Consider the following 25,019-nt stretch of genomic DNA (forward strand, 5'->3'; position numbering starts at 1 on the left):
GTTTTTGTGCCAGTACCATGCTGTCTTGGTGAGCACTGCTTTCTAATATAGCTTGAAATCAGGCAATGCGATGCTTTGTTTTTCTTTTTCAACATTCCCTTAGCGATTCAGGGTCTTTTCTGATTCCATCCAAATTTTAGGGTTGTCTTTTCCAGCACTTTGAAAAATGTCATTGGAATTTTGATCGGGATGGCACTGAAGGTATAGATTGTTCTGGGTAGCACAGACATTTTAACTATGCTTATTCTTCCGATCCATGAGCATGGAATGTTTTTCCAACTTTTTGTGTCTTCTTCAATTTCTTTCATGAGTGTTCTGTAGTTCCTAGAGTATAGATCTTTTACCTCTTTGGTTAGGTTTATTCCGAGGTTTCTAATGGTTTTTGGTGCTATTGTAAATGGAATCATTTCTCTAATTTCTCTTTCTACAGTTGCATTGTTAGTGTATAAGAAAGCAACTGATTTCTGTGCATTGATTTTGTATCCTGCCCATTACTGAATTACTGTATGAGTTCTAGTAATTTGGGGGTGGAGTCTTTTGGATTTTCCACATAAAGTATCATGACACCTGTGAAGAGAGAGAGTTTGACTACTTCTTTGCCAATTTGAATACCTTTTATTTCTTTTTGTTGTCTGATTGCTGTTGCTAGGACTTCTAGTACTATGCTGAACAACAGTGGTGAGAGTGGGCATCCTTGTCCTGTTCCTGATCTTAAGGAAAAGGCTCTCAGCTTTTCCCCATTGAAGATGATATTCACTGTGGGTTTTTCATAGATGGATTTTATGAACTTGAGGAATGTTCCCTCTATCCCTATATTCTGAAGAGTTTTAATCAGGAAAGGATGCTGTATTTTGTCAAATGCTTTTTCTGCATCAATTCAGAGGACCATATGGTTCTTCTCTCTCCTCTTATTAATGTGTTCTAGCACACTGATCGATTTGCGAATGTTGAACCACCCTTGCATCCCAGGGATAAATCCTACTTGGTCATGGTGGATGATACTTTTAATGCATTGTTGGATCCTATTAGCTAGGATTTTGTTGAGAATTTTGGAATCCATATTCATCAGGGGTATTGGTCTGAAATTCTTTTTAATGGGGTCGTTACCTGGTTTGGGGATTAAGGTAATGCTGGCCTCATAGAATGAGTCTGGAAGCTTTCCTTCTGCTTCTATTTTTTTGAAACAGCTTCAGGAGGATAGGTATTATTTCTTCTTTGAATGTTTGGTAGAATTCCCCAGGGAATCCATCAGGCCCTGGACTCTTGGTTCTTGGGAGGTTTTGATCACTGCTTCAATCTCGTTACTGGTTATTGGCCTATTCTTCTTGTTTCAGTCTTGGGAGTTTATAGGTTTCCAAGAAGGCATCCATTTTTCCAGGTTGCTCAATTTATTGGCATATAGTTGTTGATAAGAATTTCTAATAATTGTTTCTATTTCCTTGGTGTTAGTAATGATCTCTCCCCATTCATTCACATGGTCAAATAATCTTTGACAAAGCAGGAAAAAATATACAATGGAAAAAAGACAGTCTCTACCAAACATTTTTTAAAATAAATGGTGCTGGGAAAATTGAACAGCTATATACAGAAGAATGAAACTCGACCATTCTCTAACACCATACACAGAGATAAACTCAAAATGGATGAAAGACCTCAAGGTGAGACAGGAATCCATCAAAATCCTAGAGGAGAACATAGGCATAACCTCTTCGACATCAGCCACAGCAACTTCTTTCAAGATACATCTTCAAAACTAGTGAAACAAAAGCAAAAATGAACTTTTGGGTCTTCATCAAGATAAAAAGCTTCTGCACAGCAAAGGAAACAGTCAACAAAACAAAGATGCAACCCATAGAATGGGAGAAGATATCTGTAAATGACACTACAGATAAAGAGCTGGTATCCAAGATCTATAAAGAACTTCTCAAACTCAACACCCAAAAAACAAATAATCAAGTCAAAAAATGGGCAGAAGACATGAAGAGACACTTCTCCAAAGAAGAAATACAAATGGCTAACAGACAAATGAAAAAATTTCATCATCATTAGCCATAAGGGAAATTCAAATCAAAACCACATTGAGATACCACCTTACACCAGTTAGAATGGCAAAAATTGGCAAGGAAAGAAACAACAAATGTTGGAGAGGTTGTGGAGAAAGGGGAACCCTCTTACACTGTTGGTGGGAATGCAAGTTGGTACAGCCACTTCGGAAAATAGTGTGGAGGTGCCTCAGAAAATTAAAAATAGAGCTACCCTACGACCCAGCAATTGCACTGCTGGGTATTTACCCCAAAGACACAGATGTAGTGAAAAGAAGAGCCATATGCACCCCAATGTTCATAGCAGCAATGTCCGTAATAGCCAAACTATGGAAAGAGCTGAGATGCCCTTCAACAGATGAATGAATAAGATGTGACTCATATATACAATGGCATATTACTCAGCCATCAGAAAGGATGAATACCCAACTTTTACATCAACATGGATAGGACTGGAGGAGATTAGGCTAAGTGAAATAAGTCCAGCAGAGAAAGTCAATTATCATATGGTTTCACTTATTTGTGGAACATAAGGAATAGCATGGAGGACATTAGGAGAAGGAAGGGAAAAATGAAGGGGGGAAAATCAGAGGGAGAGATGAACCATGAGAGACTATGGACTCTGAGAAACAAACTGAGGGTTTTAGAGGGGAGGGGGGAGGAGGGATGGGTTAATCCGGTGATGGGTATTAAGGAGGGCACGTACTGCATGGAGCACTGGGTGTTATACGAAAACAATGAATCATGGATCACTACATCAAAAACTAATGATGTACTATATGGTGACTAACATAATAAAATTAAATTAAATTTAAAAAAACAAAATATGTTTGGTAGAAATCACCTGTTTAGCTGTTTGTCTGGTCCTGGACTTTTGTTTGTTGGGAGTTGTTTTGTTTTGTTTTGTTTTGAATTATTACTGATTCAATTTCATTGCTGGTAATCAGTTTGTTCAAATTTTCTATTCCTGCTTTGGTTGTGGTAGGTCATATGTTTCTAGGAGTTTATCCATTTCTTCTAGGTTGTCCAGTTTTTTGGCATATAATTTCTTTATATATTATATATTCTCTTACAACCTTTGTGTTTCTGTGGTGTTAGCTATTCTCTTTCATTTCTGATCGGAGTCCTCTCTTTTCTTTTTTTTTTTAAATGAGTCTGGCTAGAGGTTTATCAGTTTTGTCAATCTTTTCAAAGAACCAGCTCCTGGCTTCATTGATCTGTTCTATTGTGTTTTAGTTTCTATATCATTTATTTCTGCTCCAATCTTTATTAATAATTTCCTCCCTTCTGCTGGTTTTGAGTTTTGTTCTTCTTTTTCTAGCTCCTTTACTTGTATGGTTAGGTCGTTTGCTGAGATTTTTCTTGCTTCTTGAGGTAGACTTGTATTGCTATAAACTTCTTAGAACCACCTTTGCTGCATCCCAAAGATTTTGGATTGTTGTGTTTTTATTTTCATTTGTCTCCATGTATTTCGGATTTCCTCTTTGATTTCTTGGTTGACCCATTCATTGTTTACTAGCATGTTATTTAACCCCCATGTATTTGTGTTCTTTCCAGCTTTTTTCTTGTGGTCGTTTTCTAGTTTCTTAGCATTGTGGTCAGAAAAGATGTGTGGTATAAATTCTATCTTTCTGAAATTGTTGCAACTTGTTTTGTGAGCTAATATGTGATATTTTCTGCAGAATGTTCCATGTGCACTTGAAACGAATGTATATTCTACTGTTTTAGGATGGAATGTTCTGAATATATCTATGAAATCGATCTGATCCAGTGTGTCATTCAAAGCCACGGTTTCCTTGTTGATTTTCTGTTTAGATGACCTGTCCATTGATGTAAGTGGGGTGTTAGAGTCCCCTACTATTTCTGTATTACTATAGATTAGTTCGTTTATATTTGCTATTAACTGGTTTATGTATTTGGATGTTTCCATGTTGGGTCCATAAATATTTACAATTGTTATGTCTTCTTGTTTTATTGTTCTCTTAATGATTATACAGTGTCTTCTTTGTCTCTTCTTACAGTCTGTTTTAAAGTTAATTTTGTCTGATATAAGTATTGCTACCTCAGCTTTATTTTCACATTCATTTGCATGTTTCTCTATCTCCTCACTTCCAATCTGCCTGTGTCTTTAGGTCTGAAGTCTCTTGTAGGCAGCATACAGATGGGTCTTTTTTTTTTTTTTTTTTAATCCACTGCATCAACCTATGTCTTTTGATTGGAGCTTTTAGTCCATTTGTATTCAACATAATTATTGATAGGTATGTATTTACCATTTTGTTATTTGTTGTTTTTGTGGGTTTTCTCTCACCTTAAGTTGGCTTTCTTTAGTGAGGTACTTGGATTCCTTTCATTTTTTACGTATCACTTATTTTTGATTTGTTGTTCCCGTTGGGTATATAACATCTTCTGCATATAGTCTATATTAAGTTGATTGTCACTTGAGTTTGAACCCATTTTTTACTCCTCTACTCCCCGCATTATAGGTATATGGTATCATACTTCATATCATTTCATTTTGTGAGTTCCTTGACTGATTTCTACAGATATACTTAATTTTTACTGCTTTTATGCTTCCTACTTACTCTTACTTAGGGTCTTTCCTTTCCATTCAAAGAGTCCCTTTAACATTTCTTGTAGGGCTGGTTTAGTGGTCATGAACTCCTTTAACTTTTGTCTGTCTGGGAAACTCTTTATTTCTCCTTCTATTCTGAATGATAGCCTTGCTGGGTATACTATTTTTCGCTGCAGATTTTTCCTTTTCTGCACTTTGAATATATTATGCCACTCCCTTCTGGCCTGCAAAGTTTGTGCTGAAAAATCCACTGATAGCCTTAAGGGGTTTCCCTTGTATGTAACTGTTCTCTTTACTCTTGCTTTTGAAATTCTTTATCACTGCTTTTTACCATTTTAATTACTATGTATCTTGGTGTGGACTTCCTTGGGTTGATTTTTGTTGGAAGATCTCTGTGCCTCCTGGATTTGAATTTGTTTCCTTTCCCAAATTCAGAAAGTTTTCGGATCTTATTTCTCCAAAAATTTTCTGCCCACTTTGCTCTTCTTCTTCTGAGATTCCTATGTGAATATTACGCCTGATGGGAATCACTGAGTTCCCTATGTCTATTCTCATTTTGCCTAAGTTTTTTTCTCTCACCTGCTCAGCTTGATTACTTTCCATCATTCTCTATCCTCCAGGTTGCTGATCCATTCTTCTGCTGCTTCTAGTGTATTTTTAATTTCAATTACTGTGTTCATCTCTGATTCTTTTTTATCTCTTTGTTAAGGGTCTCACTGATGTCACCCACTCTTTTCTCAAGTCCAGTGAGTATCTTTATGATCCTTACTTTAAAACTCTTTATCAGGCGTATCACTTATCTCTTAGGTCTCTTGCTGTGATTTTGTCCTGTTCTTTCATCTGGGACATATTGCCCGGTCTCATTTTGTCTGACTCTGTGTCTGTTTTTGTGTATTAGGAAAGTCAACTACATCTCTTGCTCTTGAAAGTAGTGGGTGGGCGAAGGGGTACATGTACCCCAATGTTTACAGCAGCAATGTCCACAATAGCCAAACTGTGGAAAGAGCCAAGATGCCCATCGACAGATGAATGGATAAAGAAGATGTGGTATATATACACAATGGAATATTATGCAGCCATCAAAAGGAATGAGATCTTGCCATTTGCAACGACGTGGATGGAACTGGAGGGTGTTATGCTGAGTGAAATAAGTCAATCAGAGAAAGACATGTATCACATGACCTCACTGATATGAGGAATTCTTAATCTCAGGAAACAAACTGAGTGTTACTGGAGTGGTTGGGGGTGGGAGGGATGGGATGGCTGGGTGATAGACATTGGGGAGGGTATGTGCTACGGTGAGCGCTGTGAATTGTGCAAGACTGTTGAATCACAGATCTGTACTTCTGAAACAAATAACGCAACATATTTTAAGAAAAAAGGAAAAGAAGAAGATAACAGGAGAGGAAGAAAAGGGGAGTATGTCAGAGGGGGAGACGAACCATGAGAGATGATGGACTCTGAAAAACTGAGGGTTCTAGAGGGTAGGGGGGTGGGGGGATGGGTTAGCCTGGTGATGGGTATTGAGGAGGGCACGTTTTGCATGGTGCACTGGGTGTTATGAACAAACAATGAATCATGGAACACTGCATCAAAAACTAATGATGTAATATATGGTGATTAACATAACAATAAAAAAAATTAAAAAAAAAAAAATAAAAAAAAAAAAGAAAGTAGTGGGTGGGGCACACACTTTTAACAAGGTGGCACTGGTCCTCTTCCACAGATGAAGCAGAGCCACCACAAAAACAGGAACCAGCCAGAAACAAGAACCACTCTGCAAAGCACACATGGGCTGGATGCACAGTTTCAACAACGTGTGCCCATCATTCTTGGGAGATGACAAACCGCCACTGGATGTAGGCCTTGCAAAGTGCAGAGTTGGGTGATGCAGTGTTGGCAAAGTTTGTGCTGGTCTTCTGGGGGAGGGGACCCACAGCACCAGTACTGAGGCAAGCCTGGCTTGAGGGGGTGGGGTGTAGTATAAGCAAGTTAGGTAGTGAATGCTGGTCCACACTGGTTCCCACAGGTGGCCATGTTTATGCTGGGTAGGGCAAGGGATGTAAATGATGCCTGCCAGCTCCTTTGTTCCTGAAGAAGTCCCTCAGTGAACTCTTGAGATTAGTAAATAACTCTCCCTCCTCTATGCCCCAGGAGTTTTTTAAACTGCTGCTTCTATGCTGTATCTTTGTGGGCTATTTGTTGTGCTGTCTCTTTAAGGGTGGGGACTCAGTTTCCTATTGCCCTCCTGGCTCTCCTAGAGCCAAGCCTGCTGGTTTTCAAGTTGCCAGGCTTTAAGTCCCAAGGGTGGTAAGAATTCAGAAATTCAGCTCCTCTGGTTTTCAAAGCCAAGCATTATGGGGATTCATCTTCCCTGTCCAGGCTTCTAGGTGTGACAGTCTGTTTTTTCTCCCCTCTCTGCACCCATGGCTCCATCCCTCCAGTAGCCAAACCTGTGGGGTTTAGCTCCCCACTGTGTATCTGCCCTTCCTAACCTCTTTGATGTGGCCTCTTCTCTACATTTAGTTATGAAGTTTGTTCTGCCAGTCTTTGGGACATTTTCTGGGTTATTTACACTGACATAGTGTTAACTAGCTGTATCTATGGGATGAGATGAGCTTAGAGTCCTCCTACTCTGCTGTCTGTTTTGGAAAGCCTAGAATTTTTTTAATGTAATTAATCATAAGTGCGAATGAGGAAGGCTTTTTTTTTTTTCTTTCTTTATGCCTGTTATTTATCTTACTAGACTGGCTAGATCTCCAGCACAACGCTGAACAGAAGTGGTAAAAGCAGATATCCTTGCCTTATTTCTGATGTTAGAGAGAGAGAGTCATTGTTTCCCCAACCTTAAAAATGATATTGGCTGCAGGTTTTTTGTAAATACCTTTCATCAGATTGAGGAAGTTTCATACTACTAGCTTTTGCAGAGCTTTTATCATAAATGTGTGTTAACTTTTGTCAAATATACTTTTTCTACTTTAATTCACTGAATTAGATTCATTTTCAAATAATATAGACATCTTACACTACTGGGATAGACCCTACTTGCTCATGACATATTATGTTTTTTATATACTGATGGATTCAATTTGCTAAAATTTGTCAAGGACTTTTAGGTCTAAGCTCATAATGACATTCATCTATAAATTTAGTTATTGTAATATCTCTGTCAGGTTTTATATGAGGGTATGGCTGGCCTCAAAAAATCTGCTGGGAAATGATCCTTCCTCTTTTTTTCTGGTTGGTATAAAATTAGTATTATTTCTTAAATATTTGACTAACCAGTGAAACTCTTTGGGCCTGGACTTTTCTTTTTGGTGAGGTTTTTGGGATATGCATTTGATTCTGATAGTGAGTTATTAAAAATTCCTAGTCTCTCAGTTCTAGTAAGTTGCATATTTCAAGGAATTTGTCTATTTCACTTAAGTTGTAAATTGTAGTGGCATTAAATCTTCCTAATTTTCCTTTTTATGTCTAGGATCTGGACAGGTAATCCATTTTTCATTCATCATATGAGCGATCTCTCTCTCTTCTCCCTCCCTCCCTCTCTCATCTTGCTAAGAGTTTATCAATTTTATTACTCTTTTCAAAAAAGAATCTTTACTTTTTTTTCATTTTCTCTATTTTTTAATTTAAATTCAATTAGCCAACATATAGTACATCATTAGTCTCAGATGTAGTGTTCAATGATTTATCAGTTGCATATAACACCCAGTGCTCATCACATCATGTGCCCTCCTTAATGCCCATCACCCAACTACCCCAACCCCCCACCCACCTCCCCTCCAGGAACCCTCAGTTTGTTTCCTATGATTAAGAGTCTCTCCTGGATTTTCTTCCTCTCTGATGATTTCTCATTCAGTTTTCCTGCCCTTCCCCTATTATCCTCTGTGCTGTTTCCTATATTCCACATATGAGTGAAACCGTATGCTAACCCGTCTTTCTCTGATTGACTTATTTTATTCAATAATACCCTCCAGTACCATCCATGCCAATATAAATAGTAAGTATTCATCTTTTCTGATGGCTGAGTAATACTCCATTGTATATATATATACCACATCTTCCTTATCCATTCATCTGTCAATGGACATCTTGGCTCTTTCCAGTTTGGCTATTGTGGACATTGCTATGAACAATGGGGTGCATATGCCCCTTTGGATCACTGCATATATTACAAAGCTGTGACCATCAAGACAGTATGGTACTCGCACAAAAACAGACACATAGATCAGTGGAACAGAACAGAGAACCCAGAGATGGACGCTCATTTTCTCTATTTTTGAGTGTCTTCGATTTTATTGATTCCTGCTATCTTTATTATTTCCTTCCCTTTACTTGGAGAAAAATTTGATTCTTGACATAGAAACTTCATCAATATTAAACCTTTCTTTCTTCTAAAATTTAAAGTTACAAATTTCCAAGTCCTGCTTCAGCTTTATCCCACAAATTTCATTGTTGCAGATGCATTATTCCTTTAGTTTAAAATATTTTCTAATTTCTCTTGTGATTTATCCCTTAATCAATGGGATGTTTAGAAATACATTAATTTCAGCATTTAGAGACTTATCTAGATATCTTATTAATGTTCATTTCTAATTAAATTGAGACTTGTTTTTTGGTTTGTGAGGTAGTCTATTTTGGCAAATATGCCGTGTACACTTGAAAATATTGTATATTCTGCAGTTGTTGTATATAATGTTTTATGTCACTTAGGTCAAGGTGGCTGCAGATGTTGTTCAGACTTCTATATCATTTCTGATTTTATTGTGTGTTTTGTTGTTCTTGCAGTTAGTCATGTCAACATGCCTAAGTGTGACTTCTCTCAGTTTTTGTTTCATGTGTTAAGTTTCCAGAGTTCTAATTACAATGCCTTCTTGATATATTGACCTTTTCATCATCATGAAATCTTTGTTTTCAGTAATGCTCCATGTTTTGAAGTCTATTTTTTTCAGATATTGCTTCTTATGCTTACTGTTTGCATGGCATATCATTTTCCTATCCTTTCACTTTTAATCTTTTGTTATCTTTAAGTATTTCTTTTGTAGACAATGTATGGTTGGGTCCAGCTTTTTTCTATCTGGTCAGACCACCTCTACTTTTGAGTATTTGGTCCGTTTATATTTGATGTAATTAATAAAATGGTTGGATTTATGACTATTATGCTTCAGCTTGTTTTCTGTTTGTTTTGTCTGTTATTTTTCTTCCTTTGGCCTCTTCTTCCTGAATCTATCTGCTATAAGATATTCTCCTGCTGGTTTTGAAGAAGTAAACTGCCTTGTTGTAAGAGGGCCATATAGCTGGGATCTGAAGGTAGACTCTAGGAGCTCAGGGAAAACCCCACCAACAGTGATCAAGAAAACAGACAAAAACTTCAGTCCTACAATTGTAAGGAACTAAATTCTTTTAACAACTAGTGATCTTGGAGGAAGACTAAAAGTCTCAGATGAGATTGGTGAGACTCTTTTTTAAAGATCTTATTTATTTATTTGAGAGAGTACGTTCAAGAGACAGAGCAGGTGGGGGGGGGCAAGGGAGAGAATCCCAAGTAGACTCCACACTGAACATGGAGCCCAACGTGGGGTCTGATCCCACAACCCTGAGATCACAACCCAAGCTGAAACCAAGAGACTGAGGCTCAACAGACTGAGCTACCCAGGCACCCCAGCCTGGTGAGACTCTTAAGTAGAGGACCTGGCTAATCCATGCCTGAACCCATGGCCCATAAACTGTGAGATGATAAACCTGTATTATTTTAAGCTGCTAGGCTTACAGTAATTTGTTACCCAGCAGTAAGAAACTAATACATACAGAAATAAAATGTACTCAAGATGAAGCACAGAAATTAAATAAGCTAAAAATAACAATGAACAGACTCAGCAACCTATGGGATAGGTACTTTCTAGTACCTATGTAATTGGAATCCTGGAAGAGGATAGAAGCATGAAAATATTTGAAAAAAATAAAGACTGAAAACTTATCCAATTTGATGAAAATTATATTAAGAGTTCAGCAAACCCCAAGCAGGATAGTTACACACACACACACACACACACACACACACACACACACACACCCCAAAGTAAACCATAATCAAATTACTGAAAATCAGCAATAAAAGGAACAATCTTAAAAAGCAGCTAGAGAAAAATGACATATTACAAGTAGAAGAGCAAAGATAAAATGAGAGACTTTTTTTTGTGCAAGACATTTCATAAGAAACTATACAAGGCAGAAGACAAAGGACTGACTTCTTTATAGTGCTGAGAAATACATCCTAAAGTTAAAAGCTGATAAATGCCTTATAGTGGTGGCAGCAGCTGCAGCAGTACCTGCCTATCCTGGGGGTTGTTGTGGTGCAAGATGTGACACTGTGCCTGCTTAGTGTCTGAGGCTCTATTCTCTTCAGCCTCAATGGATCTGGGCTGTGTTCTTAGCTTCAGTCTTCCTTGTTCCTTCAAAACTTTCTCTCCCATCTATACTTTCATCACCATTTCCATGGGTTGGTTTTTGTTTTTGTTTTTGTTTTTGTTTTTTCCATTTCTTGGCTCTATTACTGTTATGGGCTGAACTTTGAGCCCCACAAGTTCACATGTTGAAGCCTCAACCCCCAATACTTCAAAATCTGACTATGGTTGGAAATAGGGCCTTTAAAGAAGTGCTTAAAATGAGGCCTAATACAATCTGATTGAAGAAGAGAAAATCTGAACACACTGAAAAGCACTGGGTGCGTGTATGTGTACGGAGGGAAGGCTGTACGAGGAAACCACAAGAAGAAGGCCATGTGCAAGCCAAGAGAGGCCTCAGAAGAAACCAAACCTGCTGACACACTGATCTTGGACTTCTAGCCTATAGAACTGAGAATATAAATTTCTGTTGTTTAAGCCATCCAAATTCTGGTATTCAGTTATAGCAGCCCTAGTTTATTAATACAACTACTGAAAGTCATAAGGTAGCTAGGCTAAAGCCTTCAGACTTCTTAACAGCCAGTAGAGTGATCTTAAAAATCCATATAACTCAGAGTTACTTGAGATCTTTCTGCTCCTTAAGAGATTTGAGTGAGCTTAGTTTGAACCTTGTTTCACAGTATGCAAGACTTTTGCTCTCCATTTAACTTATTCACATTTCTGAACTTATTTTTTCATGGTCCCTATGGATCCATTCCTGCAACTCTCAGTATTTTCTAAGTTCAATGCTCTGCCAGCTGGTGCATGGCATTTCAGGATCTTCACCACTATCCACAAAAAATTAAATCATTTCATGGTTTTGTGACTGTACCAACTTTACCTAAGGCTCCAGGAGCTGTGGAAGAAATCTATCATGTATTGCCCGATCCTTTGCCTCCTAAGTGGTTTTCCTTTGACACTGCACTGGCTTCCCAACCACTCACTAACTGTGATTATCCCCACAGCCTCCTGAAAAATAAAATCTAGCTTCCCTTCCCCTTACTGGGCCTATCTCACTTCATCAGACCCTGAGTTATTCTGCTAAATAATAGTTATTCTGTTATTCCATCCCTTCACACAGAAATCTAATAAGCATATTGCTCTCTTGTTTGAAGCTCATTCACCATCTTTTGATTGCTTATGTGCAGAGCCTAGACTCTAGTCCAGCATTTCAGGATCTCTGCAGTTTTCTCCCTCCACCTTCCAACATACATCACCCATAAGTGAAGCCCCATAAAGCTCCAATGGGCATGACAGCTACTTTGGTAGCTGGACCCAATGGTGCCTGGCCCAATCATTTGCCTGCTTCCTCACTGCTCTTTGGGGGCCAGCCCTCCTCTCTTTGGACCACCCTCCATGACAGCTTTCAAGCTTTCTTCAGCCCTTCTTAAGAGTGCCTGGCACAAAGGGGGTACTCAATAACTAACTTTGTGATGAATTAAGATACGAACAAGTGAATAAACACCCATACTCAGAATCTTCCAAGAGGTCTCACTGCCAAAGGATAAAGTCCAAAATGAAGCCTGACGTCAAGGGTCATCCAACCTACGATTCCCAGCTTCTCCCTGGTCCCCACCTCCCACTTCCCCCAGACTCTCTCAGCTCTTGTCAGAGAAATGAAAAGCAGTCTCCATATCCTGGAAGCAGTGGGTAGGGATGAAGAGATAGGAGCAGGGCAGACCTCTGACTTTACCTGTGTGAATGCTGGCATTATCAAACATTTCTTTTTTGTGCTCTCTCCACCTGGAAGGAAAGAGACTATTCATGAGCCTCAAAGACCTCTTCCAAAAAAGACAATAATCCAAGGCAGTGGTCACAAAAGAGACATCATCCAGTCAAATTCTCATTTAAATACAGGTTTTATACTTTCCTCTTTAAAAGATAACTCACAAATGATGAAATGATGGGTGTGATGAGGTCTGAACAACTGTGGTCTCCTCTAGCTAAAATTCTTCTACCTGGATGTTCTCTTGCCCACCTTGAATCTTGCAATCCTGTAACATTTTCCTTGCAGGATTCTCAAATGTCATCTTCTTGGACAGATAATAAGACTATACTAGAAAAAGGCAGTGATTTTCCAGGGCCACCCAGCAACTAAGGGACAAAACCAGGACTAAAACCCAGGCTTCCCAGGTTGTGAACTTGCTTTGTGTCATGGAAGGTGGGAAGATAAGGCACTTGTTCTGTACAACCTCCAACCTTTGTCCTTTACCAACTGGTTTACAATGAATCTATAATAACAGGATTTGACTAGGCCTTACTGAGAGTTCCTATCCTTAGAATACTGTACTGTGTTGAGGTAGAAAGGATGTGAGGAGGTACAGGCAGCATGAGAAGTAATGAGAGATTCAGATTATAAACCCTGTCTTCCTGAGAGCTTGCCCTTGTGGGATTACAGGAAGAATCTAAGTGTTTTTTCTGAACTTTCCATAAGAACCACTTACACTTTTACCTTGGGAAAAATTCATTTAAAATTGCAAATATAGGGGCGCCTGGGTGGTTCAGTTGTTAAGCATCTGCCTTCAGCTTGGGTCATGATCCCAGGGTCCTGGGATCAAGCCCCACATCAGACTCCCTGCTCAGTGGGAAGCCTGCTTCTCCCTCTACCACTCCCCCTACTTGTATTCCCTCTCTTGCTGTCTCTGTCTCTCTGTTAAATAAATAAATAAAATCTTTAAAAAAATTTTTTTAAAAGATTGCAAATATAGGCTTACCAATGAAAATAAAATATGGTAATAATGAGAACCGCAGAAACACTATCCATGAGAAGCCACATGAACATATAGTAACCTGGTGTCTGCAAAATAGAAAACAAAACAGATTAAGAAAACTACAGTTGAAAGGGATTTTAGATCACAAGGGTCAAGTCTCTTGCTCTGCTGCCAGGGCTGGGGGAAGAGCAGGGAGAGCAGAGCAGGTGGAAGAACACTGATGTGGTGGGGTCTCGAACACAAAGAATACCTGCTCATAACCTAACAATCACCCCTTATATGTGCAGGGAACTCTACAAGGGACAAACACTTCATACCCTTCAACTCCCTTAACCCTCAAAGACGGAGGAGTCCCAGAGAAATCACATAGCAAGTCTATTCTGGACCCAGGACTACAGCCCAAGTTTCCTGAGTTCCACTGCTCTGTGTTTTCATAGTATGGCTTCCCAAATCTGTCTGCACATCCAAATCTACCTGGGCAGCTTTTAATAATACAGGGTCATAGGTCTCACTACATACCTCAGGAATTAAAATTTCTGCATTTTGAACAAGCTTCCCAGGTGATGCTGAAGCAACTACTCTGTGAACCAGCATCTAGGAATTTTTGTTCTAAATCATCATGCTTCAAATAAGTATGTTGAAATTATAACTCCCCCTTAGCTAACATGCCCCCTTCTCCATGCTCCTTTGCCTGAATCACCCAGAGATATATCTCCTGGGTCCTCTTGTGTGAGTTTTATAATTACCTAATTTGATCCTCCCTTTCCACCTCCATTGTTACTTGATGCCCCTGGGGCTGGCACTTTTTACTTTTTCTTGAGCCTATCCTCACCCTATCCCAAGGTCTTTCCATGAGCTGAATAATAACATTAATAATAATAACAATAATGGTCATGATGACAACTAACAATTAGCAACAACAACTAACAATTAATGAGCATCCACAAGAGCTAAGGAAGCATTCTAAGCACTTTAAGAGTGTTTTCACATCCCATCCTCACAACAGCCCACTAAGCAAGTATAGTAGAAGCCCTTAGCCACTTCCACTAAACCCAGGCTCTTTTTTAAAAAAATTAATTAATTTGAGAGAGAGAGAGAGCACGAGCAGGGAGAGGTGCAGGGAGCCCGATGCAGGACTCAGTCCCAGGACCCTGAGATCATGACCTGAGCTGAAGGCAGATGCTTAACAGACTGAGCCACCCAGTTGCCCCTAAACCCAGGCTCCTAATCCCCTCTGGGAAAGAGTGACTGAGAGCTTGACCTGCTCCAGGATTCCCAGCAGGTGAGCTGTCCATTTACTAAGAATTAGTCATTCTTGCTCCCTAAAATGACTTAGAACAGTGTACTTGTTATAACTGTGCTGTGTAATTAAATGTTACTCAAATCTGTAAATCTAAGTGAAAAAGAAGTACGCCATTTTCAAGAAAACTAAGCCAATGCTTTGAAAATCTCAGTGAAGACAGAAGAGAACATTAAAAAATAAACTACAACTGAATGAGGTATGAGTGAAACACTGTAAGAGATTGGGATAAGAGGATTATGAAAATCTTGGTGAATCCCTCATTCAGACTGTTTCTCCCAATGCCTTTATGTTCTTGTTCTGCTTTAAAGAAACAAAACTTAGAAATCATGGCTGGTTCATTTGGGTGTTTGAGTAAACAAATGAATATAGAATTCCACCAGCTGAAGTAACCTCAAAGACCTTGACTCTATGTTACAAGGTAAATGAATATTTCAAATTAAAATAAATGTGTGAGGTAAGCATGTGATAGATTGTTTATAAAAATGACAGTACCGCAACCAAAATGCAGGCCTGTATGCACTGTGACTTTGCTGTTCCTCCCCATCAAGAAATGAAGTCTTTTTCTCTCTTACCCCACCTTGAATCTGGACTTGGCCATGTAATTTTCTTTGGCCAATGGAACGTCAGCAAAAATCACACCTGGGAAACCTTGAAAACTGTACTGCATTGGGGCTTCACCTCTTTTGCTTGCTGGGAACCCACTGCCACCAAGTGAACAAGCTCAAGCTGGCCTCCTTGAGGATGTGTGATTACATAGAGACCCCAGGCATTCCAGGTAAGACCCTAAACATATGGATGCACCCACCCTACGCCAAGCTGGCTCAGACCACAGGACCATGTAGCCATAACAAAGAATATGACAAATAAATATTTGTTTGTTTTAAGCCACTACATTTTAGGTGGGTTTTTTAAGTAGTAAAAGCTGATAGACTGTAAATATAAACACACACACACACACACACACACACATTTATGATTCCCCACTTTAACTTTTTCAATTAACAGACCAATGATCAGATTAAACTGTAGTGGATAAAAGTACTTCTGTTGTACTATCATTATCCCCAATTTACTAATAAACAAACAGAGGCACGGACAAGCTAACTAACATTTCCAAGTTCACACAGTAAGTGGTAGAGCCAAGATTTAAATCTGCATTTCTAACTCCAGAGTGTGAGCTGCTTGGGAAAGCCCTGAGGATACTGGTCCCACTTTCCTGAACAAAGTGACACTAGGTCCTTTAAAAAAGCCACAGCCAGATGTAGAAGAAAGTATTTTTTAACCTTATATCCTTTTATACTTTTCTAATTTTGAATCACATGAATTTATTATTTCAAATAGTATCAATTCAAGTATTAAAATAAAAAGCTTTATTTAATAAGGCTTCATTTAATATATCCAAAGGCACAACTTTGAGACATTACTGACTTAGGCGAATAGGATTACGGAGGGGTGTGTTGCTTTCTGATTTATGTATTTTTATAATGACTAAATTTCATATAATGAACAGGCTTACATTGTAATCAATTTTAAAAAACAAAATGTTAGAAAAATATATAGTACATGTATGAAGGAAAATTGTATGCGGACAGACAAGTAGAAAGGCTTCACCTAGCCAAGGGACCTGCCATTCAAGGTGTTCTTCAGGGTCAGCTCAAGAAAGTTGCCCAAGCCAGCAAGAAAAAAGGTGTCAGTAATTTTACACTGCCACCACAGGGCCTCAATGCAAGCCCGGCTCTATGAGATTGTGCCCTGACCCTGATTCCCTTTCTCCTGGTCCTGACTGAAACAAGGGCTAGTGAGGCCAGAGGTATGGAGAAGGCAGCCTGAAATATTTATGCTTCTCATTTGGGCTTCTCTGCCCAAAGATTTACCTTTTAAGACAGCTTGGAGTTTGGGTGTACTCTCAACTACACACTTCTATTCTGAATTGAGACTTTTTGGTGACTGGAAGTGAAATTTTAAAATTACCTAAAAGTGACTAGAGAAGTTATGGGACCTGAGTAAGATTTCATTCAGGAGCAGGGAAAGGTTAGCTCAGACAACAGTTTAAACAGCCAATGAAAAGAAATTAAGTTCTTTTCCTTTGTACACTATTGTGTCTGACTCAGTCAAGCTACTCTACACAGATAAGAGCTCCGTAACAAGGGCGCCTATGTGGCTCAGTTGATGAAGCATCTGCCTTAAGCTCTGGGGTCCTGGGATCCAGCCCTGTGTTGGGCTCCTGGCTCAGTGGGGAGTCTGCTTCTCCCTCACCTGCTCGCCCTGCTTGTGTGCTCTTTCTGTCAAATAAGTAAATAAAACATCTTTAAAAAAAAAAAGAGAGAGAGCTCTGTAGCAGTTAACTGGATATCCAGGGCTGCTTCCACAGATAATAAATGATAAGATTTTAGCTGTGATTCTAACCCACATGTTCAGGTCCCTAAGCCTCTGGCAATAAGCAGCATCAGGGCTAGGAGGAGCAATCAAGCTAGGTGAACTGGCCACTAGCTCTCCTTTTTTTTTTTTTATTTACTTATTTTGAGAGAGGATGCAAGCAGGGGGAGGGGCAGAGGGAGAAAGAGAATCTCAAGCAGACTCCACGCTGAGCTGGGAGCCCAACACAGGGCTCAATCTCACGACCCTGAGACTGGTTCTCCTTTTCAAAAGCATTTTGTTCAGGACACACAGTTTTCACTTTGGAGTCAAATATACTTGGTTTTCTCCCCAGAGCCCATGCCACTGTCATGGTTGCCACGCCTCTAGGAAGGTGGGGCTACTGTAACAAAACTCTGGAATCAGATCTCATTCTGAATCTTGCATCATGTGACTATGTCTAAGAATCTTAACATCTTCACACTTCAGTTTCTTCACAGGGATAATAAAAATGAGTAATTCAGAGGGTCAAATTACATAATGCATGAAAAACACATTGTGAAGATTCAATAAACGACAATTATTATAACAATACTAATTTCTCTCTGCAGATCACAGAAGGATCTGGGTGAGAGAAGGGAGAATGCTCATCTCCAACATTGTAGAGGTCTCTACTATTAAAAGTAGCTCCCAAGAGGACTGCACAGTGGACAATGTAAGGGTAGGGTAAGGGACTTAGACTCCTACTGTACCAGACTTGAAAGAACAATCTGGATAGCCAGCTCACCATGAAGAAGTAAGGCTGATTTAGCTGACTCAGGATGTGAATATTGTCTGTGGTCACTGAGTGAATCCTGCAGCACCAGGCCAGTGAGTAGAGCCAAGGTTCATTGACGATGTATAAGTTGATTTTGATGTTAGCTGCTTTATAATCACTGGAATAAAAACAGAACCCACAGGGAATTTAGACTTAACCTCACTTTCATCATCTAAAAGGGTAACGGCCACGATGTTTGTGAGAGGCTGCTGCTTAAATCACTAGAAGCAGCTGGTCCTGTGACAACTTATGATAATGCAGAATGGGTTCATGTTGCAATGAGGTAAAGGACTGGATTTAATATCTCTGCTCCTGTACCAATATGGTATGTTAGTAAACTGGATGTCCTGATGGGAAAAAAGAAAGAAAGTAGGAAAAAAGAGAAAGCACTATTTGTAGGATTTGCCAATCTCCATGGTGTAAATAATCCTACCATAGCCAGTTTTAAGCTACCACTGGTAAAACAGATTTGCAAAGTTTCTGAATATTTAACAATTGACTCCCATGTGCTGGCATGAACCAGCTCCAGCACACTACTGTGTAGCAACTATACTTTCATCAGAGCACTTACCACCCTCTACTATATTTATCTGCTTTCCTATTAGTCTTCTTTACTTGACTATAATCAAATTAAAAATAGAGACTGTATTATTCATCTTTGTACATCCAGTACCTAGCATAATACATACCTTCATAAATGGTAAATGAAGGGATGAATAAATGAATACAATCTGGTGAATATTTAAATTTCAAATATAAAAAAAATTTTATAAGCATTGAGTAGAGACAATGAAACTAAACGTTTCCCAATGCACAAAATGTCAGCAGATACTTGTACATTCTCCATAGTGAAAATAAAATAAGTACTGAAATACCTAGCAAGTCTAGTCAAGCTATCATTTTTAGGAATTAAATTTCTTAAATAATATACCATGTAAATGCCTTCAAAAAATATTTTTTTTAACCTGAGATAGTAAACAGCTCTGTACAAGCTTGGGTTTGAATCTCAGCTCTGTCGATACACTAACCTGGCAAATTCTTAGGTTCAATGTATAAACTATAAACTATAAATAATAATACTGCCTCTGCATGAATGTTTGCAATTAATTATCCAATATGTTAGAATTGTCTCTAAGACAATTCTACAAATCACCTACAGATACATAGAAAAAAATAGAAATAAGGAAATAGTAATAAAAAGCTACTTTTTAGGGGTGCCTGGGTGGCTCAGTTATTAAAGGTCTGCCTTTTGCTCAGGTCATGATCCCAGGGTCCTGGGATCAAGCCCCACATTGGGCTCCCTGCTCGGTGGGACAACTGCTTTCTCCCTCTGCCCCTCCCCCTGCTTGTGTTCCTGCTCTCACTGTCTCTCTCTCTCTCTCTGTCAAATAAAGAAATAAAATATTTTTTTAAAAAAGCTACTTTTTAAACTTTTAAAACCAATACACAAAAATAAATCACATTTACATATATTAATAATGAATATATAGAAACTAAAATACCAAAAACACAGTATCATTAACAATTAACAAAGAAAATAAAATACTGTGGTATAAACTCAACAAAACAAGTACAGGAATATTTAAAAAAACAGACAGACATACGTGTTCATAGACTGGAAGACTCAATGCTATAAAGATGTTAATTCTCAAATTGATCTGCAGGCTTAATGCAATTCCTATCGAAATCTCAAGGTGTTTTGTATAACTAGGTCAACTGATTCTAAAATTATATGGAGGGGCACCTGGGTGGCTCAGTTGGTTAAGTGTCTGCCTTCGGCTCAGGTCATGATCCCAGGGTCCTGGGATCGAGTCCCCGTATCTGGCTCTCTTTCACTTATGCTCTCTCTCTCAAATAAACAAATGAAATCTTAAATAAAATAAAATAAAATAAAATAAAATAAAATTAAATTAAAATAAAATTAAAATAAAATAAAATAAAATAAAATAAATAAAATAAAATAAAATAAAATAAAATATAAAATAAATTAAAATAAAATAAAATAAAATAAAATAAAATAATAAAATAAAATAAAATAAAATAAAATAAAATAAAATAAAATAAAATTATATGGAAAGACACAACCCCCAAATAAAACAATCTTAAAAAAGGAGAATAAAGTGAGAGGGAGTCACTCTACCCAATTTTAAGGCTTATTATATAGCTACAGTAACCAAGACAGTGTAGTATTAGAGAAGGGATAAGCACAGAGATCAAACCCAAAAACAAACCCACACAAATATACCCGAATGATTTTTTTTTTTACAAAGGTGCAGAAGGAATTCAATGGAATAAGGACAGTTTCTCCAACAAATGATAGCAGAGCAATTGGACAGGTATAGGCAAAATAAAAACAAAAAAACCTTGAGACACACCACACACTTTATATAAAAATTCATTCAAGATAGATTACAGACTTAAATATATAAAACTACATAAAATATATAAAATATGTAAAACTCACTTTCAGGGAAAAAAACTACAAAAGAAAATCTTTGAGACCTGAGGGTTAGACAAAGAGCTCTTAGACTTGAACTAAAAATATGACCCATAAAAGAGAAAACTGATAGGCTAGGCCTCCTCAAAATTTTAAAAATTCTGCTCTTCTGACCCTGTTAAGAGGATCCTACAGACGAGCCATAGACTGGGACAAAATATTTGTAAACCACAGTTCCAACAAAGGACTAGCATTTCTAATATTTAAAGAACTCCAACTAAGACAAACTCAGAGACCCACACTGAGACACACTATAACCAAACTTTCAAAAGACAAAGACAAAGAAAGAATCTTGAAAACACCAAGACAAAAGCAACTTGTCACAGACAAGGAATCCTCAATGAAGTTATCCCCAGATTTCTCATCAGAAACTTTGGAGGCCAGAAAGCAATGGACCCACATATTCCAACTCTTAAAAGAAAAAAAAAAAACTATAAACCAGACTCCTATTGTAAAAAAAAAAAATTGTCCTTGAAAAGTGAGGGGGGAAATTAAGGCATTCCCAGATAAACTGAGGGAGTTTGTGGCCACTAGACCTGCCCTGCAAGAAAAGCTCAAGGGAATCCTACAAGGTGAAAGGATAGGGTACTAGACAGTAATTTAAAGCTGTATGGAGAAAGATCTCAATAAAAGTAAATATATGGGCAAATGTAAAACCTAGTATTATTATAACAATGGTTTGTAACTGTACTGTTTGTTCTCTACATAATTTAAGAGACTAATACATCTAAAAAAAAAAACAATTAGTCTAAAAGATAGTATCCTTGTAATTTTGGTTTGTGACTCCACACATACATACATTTCCTATGTAATTTAAGAGACTAATGCATTTAAAAGAATTACTAGCTTATGTTTTGGAGCACACCACATACAAAGATGTAATTATCAACAACCAGAAGAGGAAGAATGAAACTGTAAAGGAGCAGAGTTTTTGTGTGTTATTGAAATTAAGCTGGTATAAATTCAAATCAGTGTTATAACTTTAGGATGTTAAATGTAATTCCCATGGTAACTACAAAGAAAATAGGTATAGAACAGATACAAAAAGAAATAAAAGATTTAAACATTTCACTACAAAAAAATTAACTAAACATACATACATAAAATAGTATTACAGGATATAAGGGACACAAAAGTCATAAAGGCACATAGAAATAACAGAAATAACAGTAAGAGATGACAGAAACTAAATAACAAATATTTACAGAAATGACAAAAGTAACAAAATGACATAAGTTCCTCCTTCTCAGTAGTTATTTTAAATGTAAATGGATTAAACACTACAACAGACGTTGGCAGAATAAATTAAAACATATGACCCAACTCTATGCTCTCTTCAAGAAACTCATTTTAGATCCAAAGACACAGATTACAAATGAAGAATTGAAAAAAGATATTCTGTGCAAATTGTAACACAAATCAGCAGAGGTGGCTATACTGATATCAGACAAAATAGGCTTTATATCAAAAAAGGTAACAAGAGGCAAAGAAAGAGGGGGGCCTGGGTGGCTCAGTCGGTTAAGCATCTGCCTTCGGCTCAGGTCATGATCCCAGGGTCCTGGGATTGAGCCTTGCGTCGGGCTCCCTGCTCAGCGGGAAGCCTGCTTCTCCCTCTCCCACTCCCCCTGCTTGTGTTCCCTCTCTCGCTGTCTCTCTCTGTCAAATAAATAAATAAAATCTTTTTTTAAAAAAAGGCAAAGAAAGACACTATATATTAATAAAGGCTCAATGTGGCAAGAAAATATAACAATTATAAACATTTATGTACCTAATGACAGACCAGGAAAATGTGTAAAGCAAACCTGATGGAACTGAAGGGAAAAACAGACAGATGTACAATAATAGTTGGACACTTCAATACCCTACTATCAATAATGGATAGAACAACCAGATTAAAGTAAGGAAACAGATGACTTAACACAAGAAACTAATTATATCTAACAGACGTATACAGAATACTTAACAATAACAGCATTCACATTATTCTCAAGTGCATTTTACATTTTACAGGATAGATTATATGTTCAGCCACAGATTAAGTCTCAATACATTTTAAAAGATAATTATCGGGGTGCCTAGGTGGTTCAGTCGGTTAAGCATCTGCCTTCAGGTCAGGTCATAATCCCAGGGTCCTGGGATTGAGCCCTGAACTGGGGCTCCCTGCTCAGCAAGGAGCCTGCTTTTCCCTCTCCTCCCCACTTGTGCTCTCTCTTGCTATCTCTGTCTCTCTCTCGCAAATAAATAAATTAAATCTTAAAAAAAAAGAAAAATCTCAAATCAACAACCTATCTTTATATCTCAAGGACCTAGAAAAAGAACAAATTGACCCAACATGGCAAAAGGGAGAAAATAATAAAGATTACAGCATCAATTAGAGAAAAGAAAACCTATAGGGAAAAATCAATGAAACCAAAAGTTAGTTCCTTGAATAAAATCAACAAAATTAATAAACCTTTAGCTAGATGGACTAATAAGAAAAAAAGAGAAGAGATTCAAATATTGAAATCAGAAATGAAAGGACATTACTACCAACTTTATAGAAATAAAAAGAATTATAAGAGAGTACTATGAACAGCTGTACCCCAACAGATTTGATAACCTAGATTAAATGGACAAATTCCTAAAAACACATAACCTACCAAGACTGAATCATCAAGAATTAGAAGATGTGAATAGATTTATAATAAGGAGGTTGAATCCTTATTATATTAATCCTTACCTAATCCTGGTGAATTCCACCAAACATTTAAAGAACTAATACCAACCCATTAGGATGGCTACATCAAAAAAACAGAAAACAATGATATGGAGGATATGGAAAAATTGGAACCTTTGTGCCATGCTGGTACAGCTGCTATGGAAAACAGTATGACAATTCTTTCAAAAAATTAAAAATAGAATTACTACTTGTTTTGGAAAGATGGCAGAGTAGGAAGATCTTGAACTCACTTTGTCCCAGGGACATACAAACAAAACAGCAACATCTATGTGACTAACTTTGAAAACTAACCTGAAGACTGGCAGAACAGATCCTCCATAGCTAATCATAGAAGAGGCCACATCGAAAATGGTAGGGGGGCAGAGACTTTGCTCAGAGTCAAATTCTTGGTGGGACTAACCACAAACAGGAGTATATCACAATCACACAGAAGCAAGAGGATCAGGCTCCACACCAGGCATCCCTGGCAGGAGGATCTGCACTGCAAATGGGCCTGCTTTGAAAATGGGCAGGGCTTGGCTCCAAGAGCTTTAATTATCAGCAGGGTTTAACTCTGTGAGCTTTAAAAATTCAGGAGACTTAATTCTGGGAGAGCTGGGGGTGACAGGAAACTGAGTCTCTGCCTATAAAGAACCAGCATACTAAATAACTAGGCTGAGAAATAGAACAAAAGCAGCAGTTTGAAAAGTCCCTAGGGTATATGCAAAGGAGATGTATTGACCAATCTTAGAACATGTATGGGCAGGGGCAAAAATCTATAGGAAATTTCTCGGGGAACAAAAGTACTAGCAGGCAGCATTTGTCTTCCACTCTCCCAGCCCAGACAGCCAGATGCTTGCAGAAGCCAGTGCCAACACTCTCCATCTGCCTTGCTAGCACTGCATGTCCTGTCCCGGTGTTTCCCTGCAGACCCACCCCATCCAACACAGAGGCAAGGGTCCCTCCAAAGTGACTCCTGCCCCATCACACGCCGAAGTCTGCCCCAGCTGGACCAGCGCCACTCCAAAGTGACTCCTGCCCTGGGAAGTAGAAAAACAACCCACACACCAGTGTGCCCACAGTTCTTGCTCTTAGCTGGCTGCACAGGGAGCAAGCACTGCCCTTTGGTGTGCCTACAGCTGTGGCAGGAGACGCTAACTGCAGACAGCTAGGCTGACTGCTGGCCCCATCCACCAACAAGCCAGTGGCTGCTGCAGGCAGGCCTCTCAACAACATGGGGGCCAAACCCTGCCTAGTGCATCCACACCAGGCAAAGTAGGTCATTGCAGCCATCTGGGCTGAAGGCAATCACAGCTCAGCTACAACAGGAGGGTGCAGGCAAGCCCACACAGGGGACACTCCTAGAGCACCTGGTTCTGGTAACCAGAGGGGATTGTGCCATAAGGCAGCACAGGACCGCTTCTACAAAAGGCCACTACTTTCAAGACCAGTAGACATAACTGCTCAAGCTAATACACAGAAACAAACACACAGAGTTAGACAAAATGAAAAGACAGAGGAACATGTCCCATACGAAATAACAAGACAAAATCACAGTAAAAGAGCTAAACAAAATGG

The 25,019-nt window shown here is 38.5% G+C and overlaps 1 protein-coding gene across 9 annotated transcripts in view; it reads right to left on the minus strand.

Annotated features, from left to right (window-relative positions):
* Window positions 1-25,019, minus strand: part of GDPD4 (glycerophosphodiester phosphodiesterase domain containing 4) — a 147,508-nt gene that overhangs the window by 34,219 nt on the left and 88,270 nt on the right. For 7 of the 9 annotated variants that reach the window (XR_012374517.1, XR_012374515.1, XR_012374513.1 and 4 more), the window contains 3 exons: window positions 18,217-18,364; window positions 13,775-13,857; window positions 12,754-12,803 (listed from right to left, as the gene is read on the minus strand). Coding sequence is in view for 4 of the 9 variants with exons in the window: in XM_073879769.1 (XP_073735870.1) it covers window positions 12,754-12,803; window positions 13,775-13,857; window positions 18,217-18,364 (281 nt within the window). In the remaining 5 variants the exon portion in view is untranslated. The remainder of the gene's footprint in view (window positions 1-12,753; window positions 12,804-13,774; window positions 13,858-18,216; window positions 18,365-25,019) is intronic. The other 2 variants (XR_012374516.1, XM_073879771.1) reach the window with 1 other exon arrangement.

This window comes from Callorhinus ursinus, unplaced genomic scaffold (assembly GCF_003265705.2).
Source record: "Callorhinus ursinus isolate GAN/ISIS: 27379988/994484 unplaced genomic scaffold, GSC_fseal_2.0 scaffold35, whole genome shotgun sequence".
NCBI classification, from domain to species: Eukaryota; Metazoa; Chordata; class Mammalia; order Carnivora; family Otariidae; genus Callorhinus; species Callorhinus ursinus.